This window comes from Monopterus albus, unplaced genomic scaffold (assembly GCF_001952655.1).
Source record: "Monopterus albus unplaced genomic scaffold, M_albus_1.0 scaffold27.1, whole genome shotgun sequence".
Taxonomy (NCBI): Eukaryota; Metazoa; Chordata; class Actinopteri; order Synbranchiformes; family Synbranchidae; genus Monopterus; species Monopterus albus.
The window spans coordinates 2,008,338-2,024,670 of NW_018127907.1; the positions used below are offsets into that span (position 1 = coordinate 2,008,338).

General features: G+C 39.7%; 1 protein-coding gene across 1 annotated transcript in view; it reads right to left on the reverse strand.

Annotated features, from left to right (window-relative positions):
- aff2 (AF4/FMR2 family, member 2) overlaps nucleotides 1-16,333 on the reverse strand; it is a 159,342-nt gene that overhangs the window by 101,552 nt on the left and 41,457 nt on the right. Inside the window, exon 2 of the mRNA XM_020595533.1 lies at nucleotides 5,021-5,141. Coding sequence (XP_020451189.1) covers nucleotides 5,021-5,141 — 121 coding nt within the window. The remainder of the gene's footprint in view (nucleotides 1-5,020; nucleotides 5,142-16,333) is intronic.

The following is a 16,333-nucleotide window of genomic DNA, read 5'->3' on the forward strand; positions in this document are numbered from 1 at the left end:
GCATATTGTAACTTTAACAAATTAGGGCCATGGTCAATTTGAACAGATCTAAAAGCACAGTGAGAGAGCATTTCTGCAATGATAACAAATCACATGTAGACCATGGGTAATACTAGTGCCGGCCGGGTCCTTGTGGCTCTGTGGTTTAAACACTTTCCTTAAACCTATGCGGCTAAAAGCAGCATCCATCTCCTTTACGCTGTGCCAGTAACTCTATCATCTCTCTTCACCTCACTGTATCCTTCATTTTATACTCTAATAAAGCAGGAAAAGCATTAAAATACCACAAAAACAAAACTGGACAAAGAATAAACCCTTATTTACCAAATACATACAAGAAAGAGAACTTCATTCAAATAATCTTAACAGATGTAATTTCAGTGTGTACACATGCACGCACACAAACACTACACACTGTGGCAAGCCAAAGTTAGCTGTGAATAAATTAGCCCATCTCTTCTCCATGTCAGGCTCATGAATAAAAGATCTGGTGGCTGAAGAGGAACAGAAAACACATTTACAGAGAGGCAAAATGGAAAACAGAGGGGAAGGAGAGGATGAATACCTGTGTGTGTATGTGTGTGTATGTGTGTGTGGTGTGTGATACGTGCGTATGTGCGTGTGTGTGTGTGTGTGAATAGATCATCCCAAATAGCTACTAACAGCATAACGCTCTTTAACAGGATTAGAAGAGGGATTAGCTAATATCTGAGAGAAAATTAATATAGGAGAGAGAGGGAGAGAAAGACAGAAGCAGAGTGATAGACATATGACAGGCATACCGTAAGAGAAATAAGGCAGCCCAATGGTAGCAAAGAAAAAAAAAAAAGAAGAAGAGACAGACCAGGAACAATAACGTTTATATAAATCCTGTCTGATAATGAAAAAGTACCACTATGGATCTCTAAAGGAGCATGTTCAGCCAGCACCGAGACACAGAGAAAGTGCAGTAAGGTTGTACAGGCCTGAAATAAAGCAAAACCTGAAGAAAAACATTAAATTGTTAGTGTGGCAAATAAATCAGCAGAAGAAAGTAGCAAGGTGTGCCAAAGCCATTTAGCAGCAGTGAGAGATAAACTGGGGAAGTGTATGGAAGAGAAAGATTAGAACTGGAATATGAAACAAGTAAATGTTATTACCTATTAAGTCTCCTCCATGGGACACATATAAGAGGTATCACTGCTCCAGTTTTATCTGGATCATTTTAATTTTCAGTTGTACATCACATTATTAAGTTAAAGATGTATTAACTAAAATTTCACAGATTGTATGATAAATAGAGTGAAAATGGAGCAACGTGCCGTGACTCTCTGCTATATGGCCCCGTGCATAACTTCCCACTTACAGCTCTTCTGTTGTTATTCCAGCTTCTCTGACCTGTGTTTTCAAAGTAGTCTGTAAATGAGCGCCACCTGCCAACTAGTGAAGGTTGGAAGAATATTTTTTTTAATGCCATGTAGTCATTTCAAACAGCCAGCCATGGCTCCTGTCTGCTAAAAGTTTGAAACAGTGGCTGCCAGACCACAGAGGGCACGTTATTTTGAACAGAAAGACTAGGACAAAAAAAAAACCCCTGCAAAAACTAGGGTTAACATCAGTTTGTGTTTTTGTGAAAGAGAGTGTTAAAAGCAGTCAAAGGACTCAGGTTTGATTCCTTCTGGATGTGTTAGCATCTAAAGCTAATGTGCTTGTTCTGGTAACATTAGCGACCTAGAATGATTATGATTTTAGCTTTGCATTGGATTTAATTATTTTAATATCAAGGTAGTTGTGTAACATTAGTGCTTTGTGTCACATAAGCAGTAACCAGAGCATTCTGCTGGACTGACAAATTTACTAGTTAGTGAGCGAACAGTTTCTTGGGACTGGAGGTGTGTATTTTGTACAGTTTGTCGCAACCAGACATCCATAGTTTACATTGTTGCTAGGAAACAGGACATGATGGGAGGGGCAAAGAGCCGTTAAGGATGGTTTATGGTGTCACTTTGTACTGAGTCTCACTAGACCTTCTAGCGGCTGAAAAGAAATTAGGCAGAGTAGCTTTAATGATTATAATTAATGAAACTGGAATCCTCTGAACAGCAGCTTACTTCAGTCAGGTGCTGGTCAGATGCAGGCATATTAAAGACTAAGCCTACTACCCATAGGAATTACATCCATATTGGATGATTCTGCACAATTATCTAAACTGCAAATGTTCAGTACCAATGCAGGAAGTTGTTTTATATAGTGAGGCTAAAAGACAGGCGTGGAGGTTGGGATGGTAAATTGAAATGTACAGCATGTCTGACTGTCATGGAAGAGAATGAATAACATAGGTTCAGGGTGATCCAACAGTGTTCTTATTTGGGTCTAATCCCTATTGTAGTTAAACAAACTAAGACAGACCCTAAATGCAGCGTTTGGGAGTAGTGAACTACATGTAATTAAACTAGAAGTTTAAATACATTTTGTAGTAGCTTTCTGGTAGTTCAACTACATTCATATTGCATAGTGATTAAGTAGTTTTAGTATTATTTAGTATTATTTTTTGTGTAACTACTGCAACTACAAAGTAGTTTTAGTATTATTTAGTGTTATTTTTTGTGTAACTACTGCAACTACTATATAAAATTGTGTGCCATAAAATAATATGAATGATTGTCTTTTTTTTCACCATGCTGCAAGTGAGCAGCTTTTCAGCATTGATAAGGACATTTTCAGAGCCAAACCAACTGCCTGTTGGATACGAACTTTGAGAGACAGCTCATATGTCATACAATCAAGAGATTTTGTTCTGACAGGTAAAAAAAAAAAAACAAGGCTCATTATTTAGACCACTGTTCAAACCCTCTAAAATGTGAAAGTTGTTTTAGTTGTTAAGATTGTACAATATTATTATATTTTATCATTTACATAAACTTGATCAACTTTTTTTAAGTAACTTTAGTTAACCAAACTAGATTTCTTCCTGAAGTAGCTTTTGCCCTTCAGTTTCTTCCTCTATGAAATAATTACAAGTAAAATGCATCATTCTTTCAAGTGTCAATAAAATAGCACTAGCACTGCCTGAAATATTACCCTTCACGCAGCCCAGTCCACAGTTATCTTAGCTCTCCTTTTACATACACAAACATCTTGACCTCACCTCAGCACCATTAATTTGTTGGAAATCATTAATTGGAGTATGGAGGCACCTAGGATTAGATTTATTATCAGAACAACCTCTCATGTTCTTCCTTTGCCCTCAAACCTCAAGTAGCATCTTAGTGAGAAGCCCCTGTGTCCTCTGTGTTCAGACACAGCAGTAGTTAAAGACATTCTGTCAAGATTCAAAGCCAGTCTGTCCCAAGGTCAATACACTTGGCAGCATAACCAAGTGTAGAAGTGGCTGGCAGTGGAAAATGAGAGTTAACAAACCCAAATCAATTTTATACACAAGGGCAGGAGAGTGGCCATGGACTTCATGCATGGCTAGTTCACTTTCAACTAAAGAAGAAACAAAATGATGGCATATCATCTATCTCAGAACAGAACAAACCTGAACCCTATGCTCGAGGATATTACACCGTCAGCCTCAGGGGGACAGCGTAAGGAAAAAAATTGTCATGTTAATATTTCATTCGTCGGCTTTATTATCAACAAAAACAGCATTAATGTGCATTACGATACAAAAAATGTTAGGATAAGTGTTGGTAAGCAATAACAGTCCCTTTCAATTTATTGCTTGCACAAAGCTAAATTGTTACCAATGACCCTAAATCACGAAGCGGAACTCCCATAGAGGAGAGTTGCCCATCCTCACTGATTAAGATGTCGTAAATTCACTCCATTTGCCCAAATGAAATTCAGGTGTCAGGTTTGTCCACTTCTCCTCCTGCAGATATCAATCAAAACTTAACAGCAAAATATAAAACTGTCTCCTAAACAGCAGTGAGAGAACACTGCAGAGAAAGCAGCATGTTGTGTAAAGAAAATGAGGAGTGTGTGCTGTGTGCAGCTTACTGACGTTAGCTTAAAGGTGTAACATTACCTTTAGCTTTCCATTTGTGAAACAGGCAGTTTAATTTATCAAATATGAAAGAAATCTTTTTTGTTTATTCATTATTTTTCTGATAGTCAGATGAGAAGATCACAAGTCATTGTGTATGGAGCTGCAGTAGACATGCTGTAGCCTAGCTTAAGATGGATGCAAGCTAAAACAGCTAACGTTAGCATAGCTCTCTTGAAAGGTCAACAACATGCTTACTAACAGTGGTGCCTGCAGCCATAATCCTGTACACACCATGCGTACAGTTTTTAAATGATTTTGCTCAAGTTTTACACCACTGCATCTGGCGGTCATTGTACGATAGAGAAATATAGCTGTCTAATATGAAATCGTATTGCACACCCCTAGAGTGGATCACATCATTTCTACTCCCTAATGTGAGCCCTGCAGCTGGGAGTGAGTGACAGTGGCCTCACACTGACATTACCTGCTCTCGACAATGCCTGAAACATCATTGGAACATGTGCAGGGTATTTTTTTCTATTTTCCATGGCGCATGAGCTGCTGTCATTTTGTGGACTAATTATTGTGTGTGAATTTAAGTGGCAGATCAGTGATTCCCAAGGATGGACTGGCTGGAGCACGCCTCCTAAGAGCAATGCTGCTTACTGTGTGGAAAGTTGGTAGGAGGTTGTTGATGAGGGAGAGGTTGCTGAAGTGAAAAAAAAAACGTAAAAAATGAGCAAAGAATCTTGTTATAATGAAGGTTTCAGGTTAAAACACGATTTACGCCGCTGTAGGCAGTTCTTGTGCGTACTATGAAATATAATCCTGCAGGCACCACTACTTACTAACACTAGAACTCCCCACTAATTAACATGCTATATCTCATTCATTTAGTTAGTTAGCACAAAACCAGTAACATAAAAATGACCATTATAGCTTTAGGTGGAATCTAATAAGCATATTTCCCAAAATGATAAACTATGTATAAGTTATGAATCATCTAATTATCTCATTATTAACTATCCATTAATCACTCACACTTACTTTATACGGTTCTCCAAACAAGTTGAAACCCGTAGAGAACAAGTCTTCATCCTGTTGGACCTCCTGGTTCCTCCTCTCCCATTCTCTCCTCTTCAGGGCACTGCGCTCTGTCTCTAGATGACTGGAGGAACACAAAGAGAAAAGCTTGTTAGGATCTCCCGCTGAGCACAACACATAGCCTGCCACCAGTGAGCCCCACTGGATTTTAATGAGTACTGCTAACAAGTCATTTTTGGATCTGCGAAATGCATTTGCTGTAATTCTTTTCCTGCTGTGTGATTAGAGTAGTCGGGTAGAGTAAAGGAAAATATCAGGGTAAACTGCATCATTTAAAGTGACTCAAATTCCGCATAACACATAAACATAGGAGAAGAGAATGGGAGAAATAAATCCTGCTGAGTAAGTGACAGCAAGAAGAGATGTGGAACAAGAATTCAACAGAGACATAAGTAATGCAATTAATGAAGCTGAATGGTTTGGTTGTTTTCATTTAAGTCACTATTTACGTCACATACCCTTGTAGTCTTCCACTGAAATAGTCTGATACTCCCTTCCCTATAAAACAAATAATCTGTGACCAATGTGTTTGTACAGGCTGGTTCAAAAAGTATATTGAATATTTTGTCTATTTGAACCAGCTCAGCATGAACTTTAATTTATTATTTTTACTAAGAACTTTTGAGTCTCAGAAGTTGCACATTTGATTTGCAAAGGCAGCTTGAACTCCAGACTCCAATAAAACATTTATCCCATGCCACTACTGACCCCTACACTACCAGTCAAAGGTCTGGACACAGTTTCTCATTCAGTCGGGTGGGAAAGTGTATGTCCAGAAGATTCTCAGAGATCAAACATCACTAGCTTTGCTGTGATCTGTATCTGTATCATCAGGAAACAGATTCAAAAAGAAAATGCTTTTTGCAAAAACACAAATCAGTTGGTGTCAATTTATTTCAAAAAGCCCTAGGACCAGTAAAAAAAATGCTTCCAGTCTTTGCTGTGTTTTGTCCAGCTCAGCCTGCTGGAGCTGCAGCAGTTTTCTCCTTAAGCTATAGAGCTGACACCACGAGGCAATTATCTTAGCTTATAATATGATAGGAAGGAGGAAAAAAAGCACTAGAATGGCTTTGTCCAAAGTTAAAAGCCTATCAGGACACCTAGAGCTGCCTTGTTAAGACTTTGTGTCTCATTTACATACATCAACTGAAATATGAACGTCAGGTAGTATATGTCTGCTCAGCCTGTGTCACTTTACAGGGTTGATATTCACAAAGACATAGCTATGACATGCAACTTTTCCATAAACTACTAATTGATTTTACATGACTTTTTATGTATGGACTACAATAATTAGATACAACTTGCCATTTAGTTAACTTTAGCACTAAGCATATTTCTTAACTGTGGAGAGAGTTGGGCTCACTATGTCCCCTACTTCCAGTCCTATGATAAGGTAATCTGTATATGTGATACTGAAACTGTTTAATTTGAGGGGTTTCTAGAAATAGTATATTTGTGACAGGCATTAGCAACAACAACATCAAAAAGCTTTTTAATAGTAAATAATGAACATTTTTTATAGAGTCCAAGTGGGGAGCCAGTACACACAGTAAAAGTCAACCAAAGCACAAGAAATAAACTGTCTGTTACAAATACCATTAACCACCAGTGGTGCAATGTAACTAAATACATTTACTCAAGTATTGTATTTAAGCACAACTGTGAGGTATCTGTACTTTACTTTAGTATTTTCATTTTCTGTTACTTCATATTATGACTTGACTACATTTTAGAGGTGAATATTGTACTTTTGACTCCACTACATTTATTTTCAAACTTTAGTTACTAGTTAATTTTCATATCCAGATTAATACAAAACATACAGTACAATTATAAGACCTCACTGATGTATGTTGCAAAATTCACACGCTACCCAGCAGTAATTCAAATTAAATGCATATAAGGTAGTTAAAACTAGCTCCCATTTTACCAGCTGCAACATTAAATGTGATGTCCACACTAATACATCAGTAATAATACAATATCATGATATACAGGAATGTGAACTGAACCATTCTGCATAATAAGTACTTTTACTTTTAGCACTGCATGTTTTGATGCTAATACTTTTACTTAAACAACATTTTGAATCCAGGACTTTTGATTTTATTTAAGCAAAGGACTTCTTCCACCACTGTTAACCAAATTTTTAAAAATTTATAATAAAGTTCATTATGATATGACATATGTTATTAGCTGGGTACTTTGATTCATGAGTGCACACATTTTTAACTTAATTGGGCCCAGAGGAAGCTGAACTCCTCATCCAGAAAGAGTTTCTGGCCCACTGAACCATAGCGTGCTGTGAAGGCCAGATACATTCATGTCCTGTCACGGTGTCATTGGAGAGATCACAATAAATCTTTCCTTTTAATTGGTCAGTGTTGTATGGTTTCTTATCCTGAAAGCCAGGATGATTGCATGTACTGTAGATTTGATTCAAAAGTGTTTCTTACAGCATTTACAATATAGTATGAGCAAGAGAGCAAGAGAGAGTGGGGAAAAAGAAAGGGTGGTGAACCCCAGGTTTGTGGAACACTTCCTGTACATAACACAAAATCAAAAACCTTTTACTGCCCTCCTAAACTTCTTCTAAAAGTCATCAGCCTCCGCTGAGAAATACAAGCTTGCAGCCAAACTCAAATCTCAGAAGTACAAAGTAATGTGTCTGCATATAATTGAGTGTGTGAATGCAAGTTATGCATGAGGCTGTGGCCTGCTGACCCAGGAAAGGGCATCTTGTTTTACCACACCCAATGCCGAGAGATGAGACAGGCTAGCTAATTACCAATCAACTCAATTAAAAGAGGCTTTCTCTACTAGACCCCAGCTTCAACATTTAGTCTATCAGCAAATGTGAGTGGGAGGGAGACAGAGCAGAGAAGCAGAGAAAAAACAGTCCCCCATGCAAGGGTAAAAAAAGACCCAGATTCAGGGAAACAGACAGTTTCTTAAAAAGGAAAGAAATAATAACAAAATGATGAAAGACTGTGGCAGGATGGGGGAGAGAAAGGTAGACTGAAAAAGGGAGGAGCAGAAAGAAAGAGTGCAGTGGGAATACCAGACAAAATGATTGACAGGTTAGGTGTTTGTGTGTGTGTGTGTGTGTGTGTGTGTGTATGCGTGTGCGTGGGTTACAGCAGGATGTGTAGATGTGATCACTGTGTGCGCTGGGACTGCTGGTTGACATGTGCATTGTCTGTCAGTGCAGAGAGATAACTGCCAGAGCTGTCACTGTGACAAACACACACACATATACAGTATACAGACACATACACACAGCGCTGCAGTCCCACGCTACAGATCACTGTCTCTGTCTCCGTCAGTCACACACTAGACATTCACGCGGAGGGAATCAGGTCAGACAAGGTAATTAACACATCCAGGATTTATTTCCCAGCGTGCAGCAGGAGCACACTGCACTACCTGTCACACACAGGTTAGCCTGCCACCAGCTCCTTTTACACTTCACTGAGCTGAACTCCTTTATGTTTTACAGGGTTTTGGAAGTGTAGTGCTGTGGTCAACTAACAGTCAGTCTGTCCAAAATCAAGGTTTTGGACTTATACAGAACTTGTCAGCTGGATGTGATAGTTCCAGGATTTTCAAATGGGAAGTTTCTGCTTTCCATCAGTTTACATATTTGTAAGTTTTTTTGGGGAGTTAGTCAAAAAATTAATGATGTCACCTTGTGCATGAAGACATTCTCACTGCATATTTCAGTGTTTTCTGGTATTTTATAGACTGAACTGTTAATTGATTAATCAATGCAATAATAGCATTTTAACTGATCATGAAAATTGTTCCTGGCAGTCCTAGTAATATTATATCAGCTCCAGCACCACATATGTAGTGTGGAGGCAGACAAATGCCCCAGCTGTGATGTAAACACTCCCTGTGTTAGGCTGCGTTCAGACTGAGTCTCAAAGGTGTGAAAGAAACGCAGCCCTCTCCATTCATTTCTATCGGGACCAGTACTGCAGGGGGGCTCCGGCACAGTAATGCAGCCTCATACGAAAAAAAAAGTTTGATTTAGTTAAATTTATGCTGCACTGGACGTTGACATCATCTGCCAAAGGCCCTGCACTGACCAATCACATATGGGGTACAACTAGAACGTGGACACCCATGGGAAGAAGACTTTTGTTTATCTTGTTAGCATGAGCATTCAATGCTATTTGCTCTCGAATTTGGGCCACAGTTACAAAGGCACTGTAACAACACGCCATGTGTTTTCATTAGTTAGGCTACTGGGATATAAAACTGTGTTTTTATCTATTAGTGCAGACACACCGGAGGTAGAATTAGTGCTAAGGTAGAGTTGGTTATGTTAGCAGCATGCTAAGGAAAACAAGGGAAACTCATGGGCTGGAAACATGAATGGAGTCACTCACATCACATAACGTGGTCTTATCATACATGCCTACAACACTCCCCCTGCAACCCTTCAACCCCTGACCAACATAGCCCCTCGATCGAGGCCTTTCCGATATCTGCTCTGAGGAGCTGATTTATCAAAAATCAGTTGCTGATAGGACACATCAGATGAATAATTGGAGGAAAGGATGTCTCATGTTGTTAATAACGTGTTTCCTCGAGTCCTCTCTCTAAATTTTTCCTAGCATTTTTCCCTGACAGCTTATGTGGGCAGGACACAAGGTAAAAATGCAAGGCAGGGAAACACTGGTGGTTATAGGAGACTTGGGATGTATCCAAGTGCTCATTAACTATGGGAGGGAAAACATCTTGCATCAATGTTTTCTGTGGGGCTGTGATGTACCCCAGTCAGGAGAGCACCATGGACATTTATTACATATGTCTCATGCTCAGTGCTGCTGTGACGGAAAATGTCATCCATAGCCTTGATGCTAACGATGCAGTTTCCACAAAAATGCCAAAAGCTTTAGAAATATATAAAAATATAAATGTAGTTTCACCATGATTTCAATTTCCTCAAACACAAGTGAGAAGAAATCAAATTTCAGTTTGATTTTGAGCAATAAATATTGAAATTTTATCTGACTTCCATCTTTTCTTTTCAGTTTTTCACGTTGGTATCACGTTGATAAAACAAAGATGGGTTGGATAGTTTGTCTGCACTGCTGTTAACCGCATCCACTTTTGGAAAAAAGACATTTTTAAAAACAAAGAAAGAATTAAGGAAGGAATAAAAAGAAAGCTGATGAACAAACGGGCAGACGGATGGATTGGTGGGGATTAATAGCAGCGGTTATATCAGCAGTAGACATACTGTCCATGTTGATATTTTCTGTGAATGAAAATATCCACTCTGCTTTCCTTCTGTGGGTGTGTTCATGTGTGTTTGTGTGTGTCCTGAAGTAATGCTGATAACCTGACTAAGCTCTGGGAATTTAATCTCAGCAGAGCTATGCTGTGCTCCCCTGATAACTAAACACACACAAACACACCAGTGTCCCTGACCGAGTCTCATCACACTCTCATTCACTTTCACTGCTGCTCTCTCCCTTCCCCGGCAACCGCTGCTAATGGGCCCTTTAGCAAGGCACAGAAACTGCCGCTCAGCAGATGCCCAGTGGAAATGCAGTGTCTTGATGAATGAAGGATAATCATCACGGGGATAAAGGGCCACTGCAGCTGTAACTGCAAGTAGTTACAGGATACTTTATATAAGTGCAACTGACAAGTTTGTCATAAGACCACAATTTATATGGTCATCTGTATGGAACTGTGCTGAAATTATAGTATTTTATTTCTTGTAGTGTAAAAACCAACACACTACACAGCCGCTGCCAGATGTTTATCCTGGTCAGTGGATTGAATTGTGAGAAGTTTCTATCTTCTGTCATCAGTAGGAAGAAAGGCTCTAGTCTGCAATAAGGAGCTGTTTCATTGAAAATCTAGTGGAGCCTGACAGTGTGGCCACACACTGCATTTGTGTCTTATGGAAATTACTGTCAACAAAAGTTCAAGGCAAATAATTGTAAATATACTTTAACTCATTTGAAGGCATCAAAACATTTTAAGCAAAGCTTTCTGTACATTTTAGTTGTTTGCACTCAGCCTTTCCACACGATACTGTGGCATTTCACAGTCACAGTTTAGATCATATTCTATCTTCCTCATATGAAAAGCTTTTGTTGTAACTGAAGTGAATACAGAGTTCTTCATTTAGCTCATATTCAAAATGGTGTTTTATATAAAACTGGGTTTAGCAAAAATGAGAAAACAGTGGACAGTCACTGGCTGACAGCATGCAGCAGCTCTGCTCATTTACTGTACATGAGGTGAACATGCTAATTGGCTGCTTTTGTGTTTAAATGTTGCTAAATGTCCCATGATTCCAAGAAGATATTGTGACTTGTCATAGCAGGAAAAGCACAGGTGCTAATAAAGGCATTACCGACAGCACCATGATATTCCAGTGCGAGTCATGGCAATGTGACAGTGTGCAGCTCAGTGGGATTCAGCCATCACATTTTGATACAGCTTCTAGCTTGTTTTTGCATTTTTTTATGTTTATTTATTTATTTTTGCACATATCACACCAGAAGCCACTTTCTTATACAATGAACCTCTTCTACTACTACAGTGGCTCTATTAATTTAAAAATATTTTATGGTTTTACTACATATAGTAATTTCACATGGCTGTAGACTTAGGCCCAGAAGCCATGTGACTGCAGCTCAGATGGTGGAGCCGATTGTCACGGGGCTGCTGGGCCGATCCCCAGCTCCACAAAGGTGGACAGGACAGGTCAGCAACTAGAAATGTTAAAATCCCCCTTTCTTGATGTTAGGACCCATTAATACTAAGGTCTAAGTAGATGTTTTCTTTTCTTTCTCACTGTTTCTCAGAACAGTCAGTCAGGGGAAACCTGCATCTCTTAAACAAGATCTGAAAAAGTTCTTTAGTTTCTCCAGTTCCTGGGGTCATTTCTCTTAAGTTGATCTTAGCTGTTGCTCCATATTTCTCCTGGGGTACGGTTCAGGACAAAGAGTTCAGACTTCAGTACACTCAAAATAAGACTGTGATTTATGGCTAAGGAGACGAAAGTAATAAAACTCTGAGAATCAGAGTTTTCCAGTCACTTACAGTATACCCACATTCTCTCTTCATCTCATCAAGACTGAGAAAATCTTCTACAAAATGTTCAACTTGGTCAAATTTGTTAAATTTTTGCACCAGAATATTTGCTTGGTACATTGTTTTCAAGTCTAAAACAATCATTAAATATAAAGGATTTTAAAAAATAGAGTAACTTTAAAATAACTTCTTGCATCTTGTCTATACAAGAAGCACAGTTTGAATTCTATATCAGGACCCCATTAAGTGCTGGTATTCTTTTGTTCCAGAAAGTAAAATCCCCATCAGTGGGCACAGTGCAGCTTTGTTCGTGCTCACAAAACCGTCAAACATGATGATAAAACCGATGAGAGATTTGGGTTTTATTTTACATCAAAGTTTAACCCAGGCTTTTATTAGTGACACCTCTGCCAGTAATAGAGTCATTATGACAATTTGCTTTAAAATAAATCATCCTATTAATCTGTTGTTTCCAGAAATGAAACACTGCTGATTATTATACCTTTAGCTCAAGTGGTGTTTTAAAAGGCCCTTTATATTTTCAGTCTTTGTATTTTATTTAGCCAGCATTTAACCAGCCAGCTCAATTAGGAATAAACCTTTGAATGCGTGTGGTGTGTGTGTGGCAGAGAGAGAGGGGGATGAGGGGGTAGACCGAGTGTTTTGGAATGACAGGGAGAAGTGAGGGGGATAATGAGAGGAGGAGGAAGAGGAGGAGAGGGGGAAGAAGAGAGGAATAGCTGTCAGGCAGCAGACAAAAGCTTTGTTTGAAGTGTCAGTCCAGTCTGTGTGTGTGTGTGTTTTGGTTTGTGTGTTCATTCAGACTGCATTAGGCATTAGAGAAATATCATCAGGCATGCCTGGAGAAACAGGGGAAAAGAACAAAATAGAATGCCATCAATATGAACATCTACAGCTTTTAGCTTCCTGGATATGGACGGATAGTAAAAAAGCAGGTATCAGAAGGCATTGCTTTGTGTTTGACATGAGAGTAGGTATTATAATGAGACACAGTCTTCGAGTACATTGTTACCTTCCAGCTTTGTTTTCAGGCACATCACACAAACCTGTGCATTCGACACTGATGGACAGATACACCGACAGAGAGTAAGGATAGAGCTGCTTTCTGTTTTTCATTTGCTTCAGATGAGAGCCAACAATGGCATACAAACATATAGAAATCACAGTATCCATTTACATACTGTAGGTACAGCACATATTTCCTTCATGTTTATTTCTTGTATTATGTTTGTACTAGAAAACAGTGATCTCAGCACAGCACAGTAAAAAAAGCTTTCTAATCCTTTTGTTTGTGTTTGGGGACAATAAAGATATTCTCAAAAAGTAAAAAGTAACTGCTAGTAAAACTACGCGCCCTCCTGTAAAAAAAAAATCAGTCCATGGGTAAATCCCAATTCCCTTAATTGCATCCACGTTTCTGTGACTGCTTCCGAAGTCTTTTATATGATCGGCCTTCAATCCTTGCTTGACCTGGAAGCCGTTCCAGTCGAAAACATCCCAAGACTCTTATATCTGCTGTGAGGATTGAGGAGGCTGCTAAGGAGCCATGGGCGAGGATACATGCAAGCATTTTTTGGACCTTTTATGGACCTATGCCCCTTTACAGGGAATCAGTTGGTGATTGGACGTTTCAGATAAAGGACTAAAGGAAAAGACATCTCACGTCTCTTATAACACGTTTCCTCTCTCTTCACAATTGTTCTTTGGATTTTTTCTTAGCATCGCATCTGCTTCCAGGTCTCTTATATGCATCCAAGGTTCCCTCACTTCCATCATTTTTCCTTGTATCTTAGTCCCACCCACGTGAGATGCAAGAAAAAGATGTAAAGAGCAAATGGGAGAGGAATAAAAATAAACCCACATTTATACAGACATGAAACATCTGTTCCTCCACTCCTTCATCTGAAGCATCCAATCCCCAACTGACTTGCGATAAGCATCCTCGCTCCTCCATCCTCACTCCTCAGAGCAGGAATAAGAGCTCTGGGACATCCTCCAAGATAACGGACGGATAAGACTTCCGGGTCAAGCGACGGTCGAGGAGCATAGAACAATCAAATAAAGGAATCTGGATGCACCGCATACAGTATGTTGTTTGTGCCAGGTTATTACAACCAACACATTGTGTTTGTAGTTAGATGACTTTAAACCAGGTCAGTTTTCACTCTTTGTATTATGAATGTTTCTTTGTAAAACTTTCCCAGAGCTTAGAAAATGGAGCTTTATTTTCATGATGTCATGCCAATGTAAAGTCTATGTGCTCTCATAATACAAACATAAAACATAGCAACAGACTGCTAGACATTCATGGTCTCAAAATATTTAAAAAATTATTTTTTTTTATGAGAAGCTAACTGAGTGCAGCAGTGTACTCAATGCATTTGTTAAGACCTCCCAGTGAAAAACAGTCAACATTACTTTGTTCACAAAAATAAAAACAAACAAACAAAACCCACAGGGCAACTTGAAGTGTTCTTCTGGTTTTTCTTGACTACAACATTGGGCAGTAGCATTCACACAACAGTAATGTGATAAGTTGTTTCAGTAATCAGTAGTGTAAGGGATTACAACTTGAAATACAGTAATTACATTACAGTTGCTCAAACCAATAATATGCTGTAAGTTCTCTCTGTGTTAAGACCCGTCCAGGATATGGTGGAGGTGCAGGCTGTGTGGTAACCAAAAGAGGAGGTCATTCCAGAGTTGTCTTCTTTAAATTTGGTGCCCTCTTGGCTAAATGATGTGACAAATGATCAAAAGTACATGTAAGTGCAGGAGTCATCTCTTTTTTTGTGCATCTGCGTTGGCAATAGCCACGGTCAGAGGCATTATATTTTCAGGGTGTACAGACGGATGGACACAATGTCTTAGGAATGCCTTGAAGGAATTTCTTCAAATTTGGTACAAATTTCCATGTGGACTCAAGAATAAACTGATTAAATTTTGGTGGTCAGAGGTCAAAGGTCAAGGTCAAAGTGTTTATTCGTCATATGCACAGTTAGGAAACATGTTTCCCTGTACAATGAAATTCTTACTTTGCCGTCCACATGAATGCCACATAATACAAATGAAATATAAAGTTGAAATATAAAGTAGATGAGCAATAACACAAATCTAAATAGGCAGTAAAATCACAAGGCACTTTAAAGCAGCAAGTAAAAATACAACCAGAACACAATATAATGCAGAGAGAATATATGCTACATGGGAGCTGTGGAGTGCAAATACTCAGCAGGGAGTTTGCAATTATGCATGTGTAAAATGAGTATGTAAACAGTACAGATGGAATTACATGAGGTAGATCCTGAGTCAGCTGTTTAGGAGTCTGATGGCAGTCGGAAAGAGAGTTTTTCAGTCTAGAGGTCCTGCATTTCACACTTCTGAGCCTCTGACCGGAGGGCAGGGGTATGAACAGTCCGTGCGGGGGGTGGGTGGGGTCTTTGAGGATGGAGGCAGCTTAGCTATGCACCCTGTGGTGGTAAATGCTCTGCAGAGAGGGTAGTGGAGTCCTGGTGATCTTCTCCACAGTCTTTACCACTCTCTGCAGGCGCTTGCGGTCCATAGCAGTAGTGCTGCCATACTAGACAGTGATGCAGCTGGTCAAGATGCTCTCAATGATGCAGCTGTAGAAGTTGCAAAGGATCCTAGGCGACATGCCAAACCTCCTCAGCCTCCTCAGGAAGTACAACCATCGTTGGGCCTTCTTGACCAGCTGTGTGGTGTTATGTGTCCAAGTGAGGTCCTCACTGATGTAGATGCCCAGGTATTTGAAGCTGCTCACCCTCTCCACTTTGAGCCCCTGGATGAACAGCGGCCGATGAGTTCTCCTCTCCTTCCTCATGTCCACTATCATCTCCTTCATCTTGTCCGTGCTGAGGCTGAGATTATTGTCCTTGCATCATGACACCAGACCGGCCACCTCCCTCCTGTAGGCTGCTTCATGCCCGCTAGTGATGCGACCTGTCACTGCGGTGTCGTCCGTGAATTTTGTGATGGTGTTGTCTTTGTGGGAGGTGACATAGTCGCGGGTGAACAGGGTGTAGAGGATGGGACTGAGGACACATCCCTGTGGGGTGCCAGTGTTTGTGATGATGCTGGCTGAAGTCCTGTTGCCAGTCCTGACAGTCTGGGGCCGGCCAGTCGGGAAGGCCAGGAGCCACTCACCGA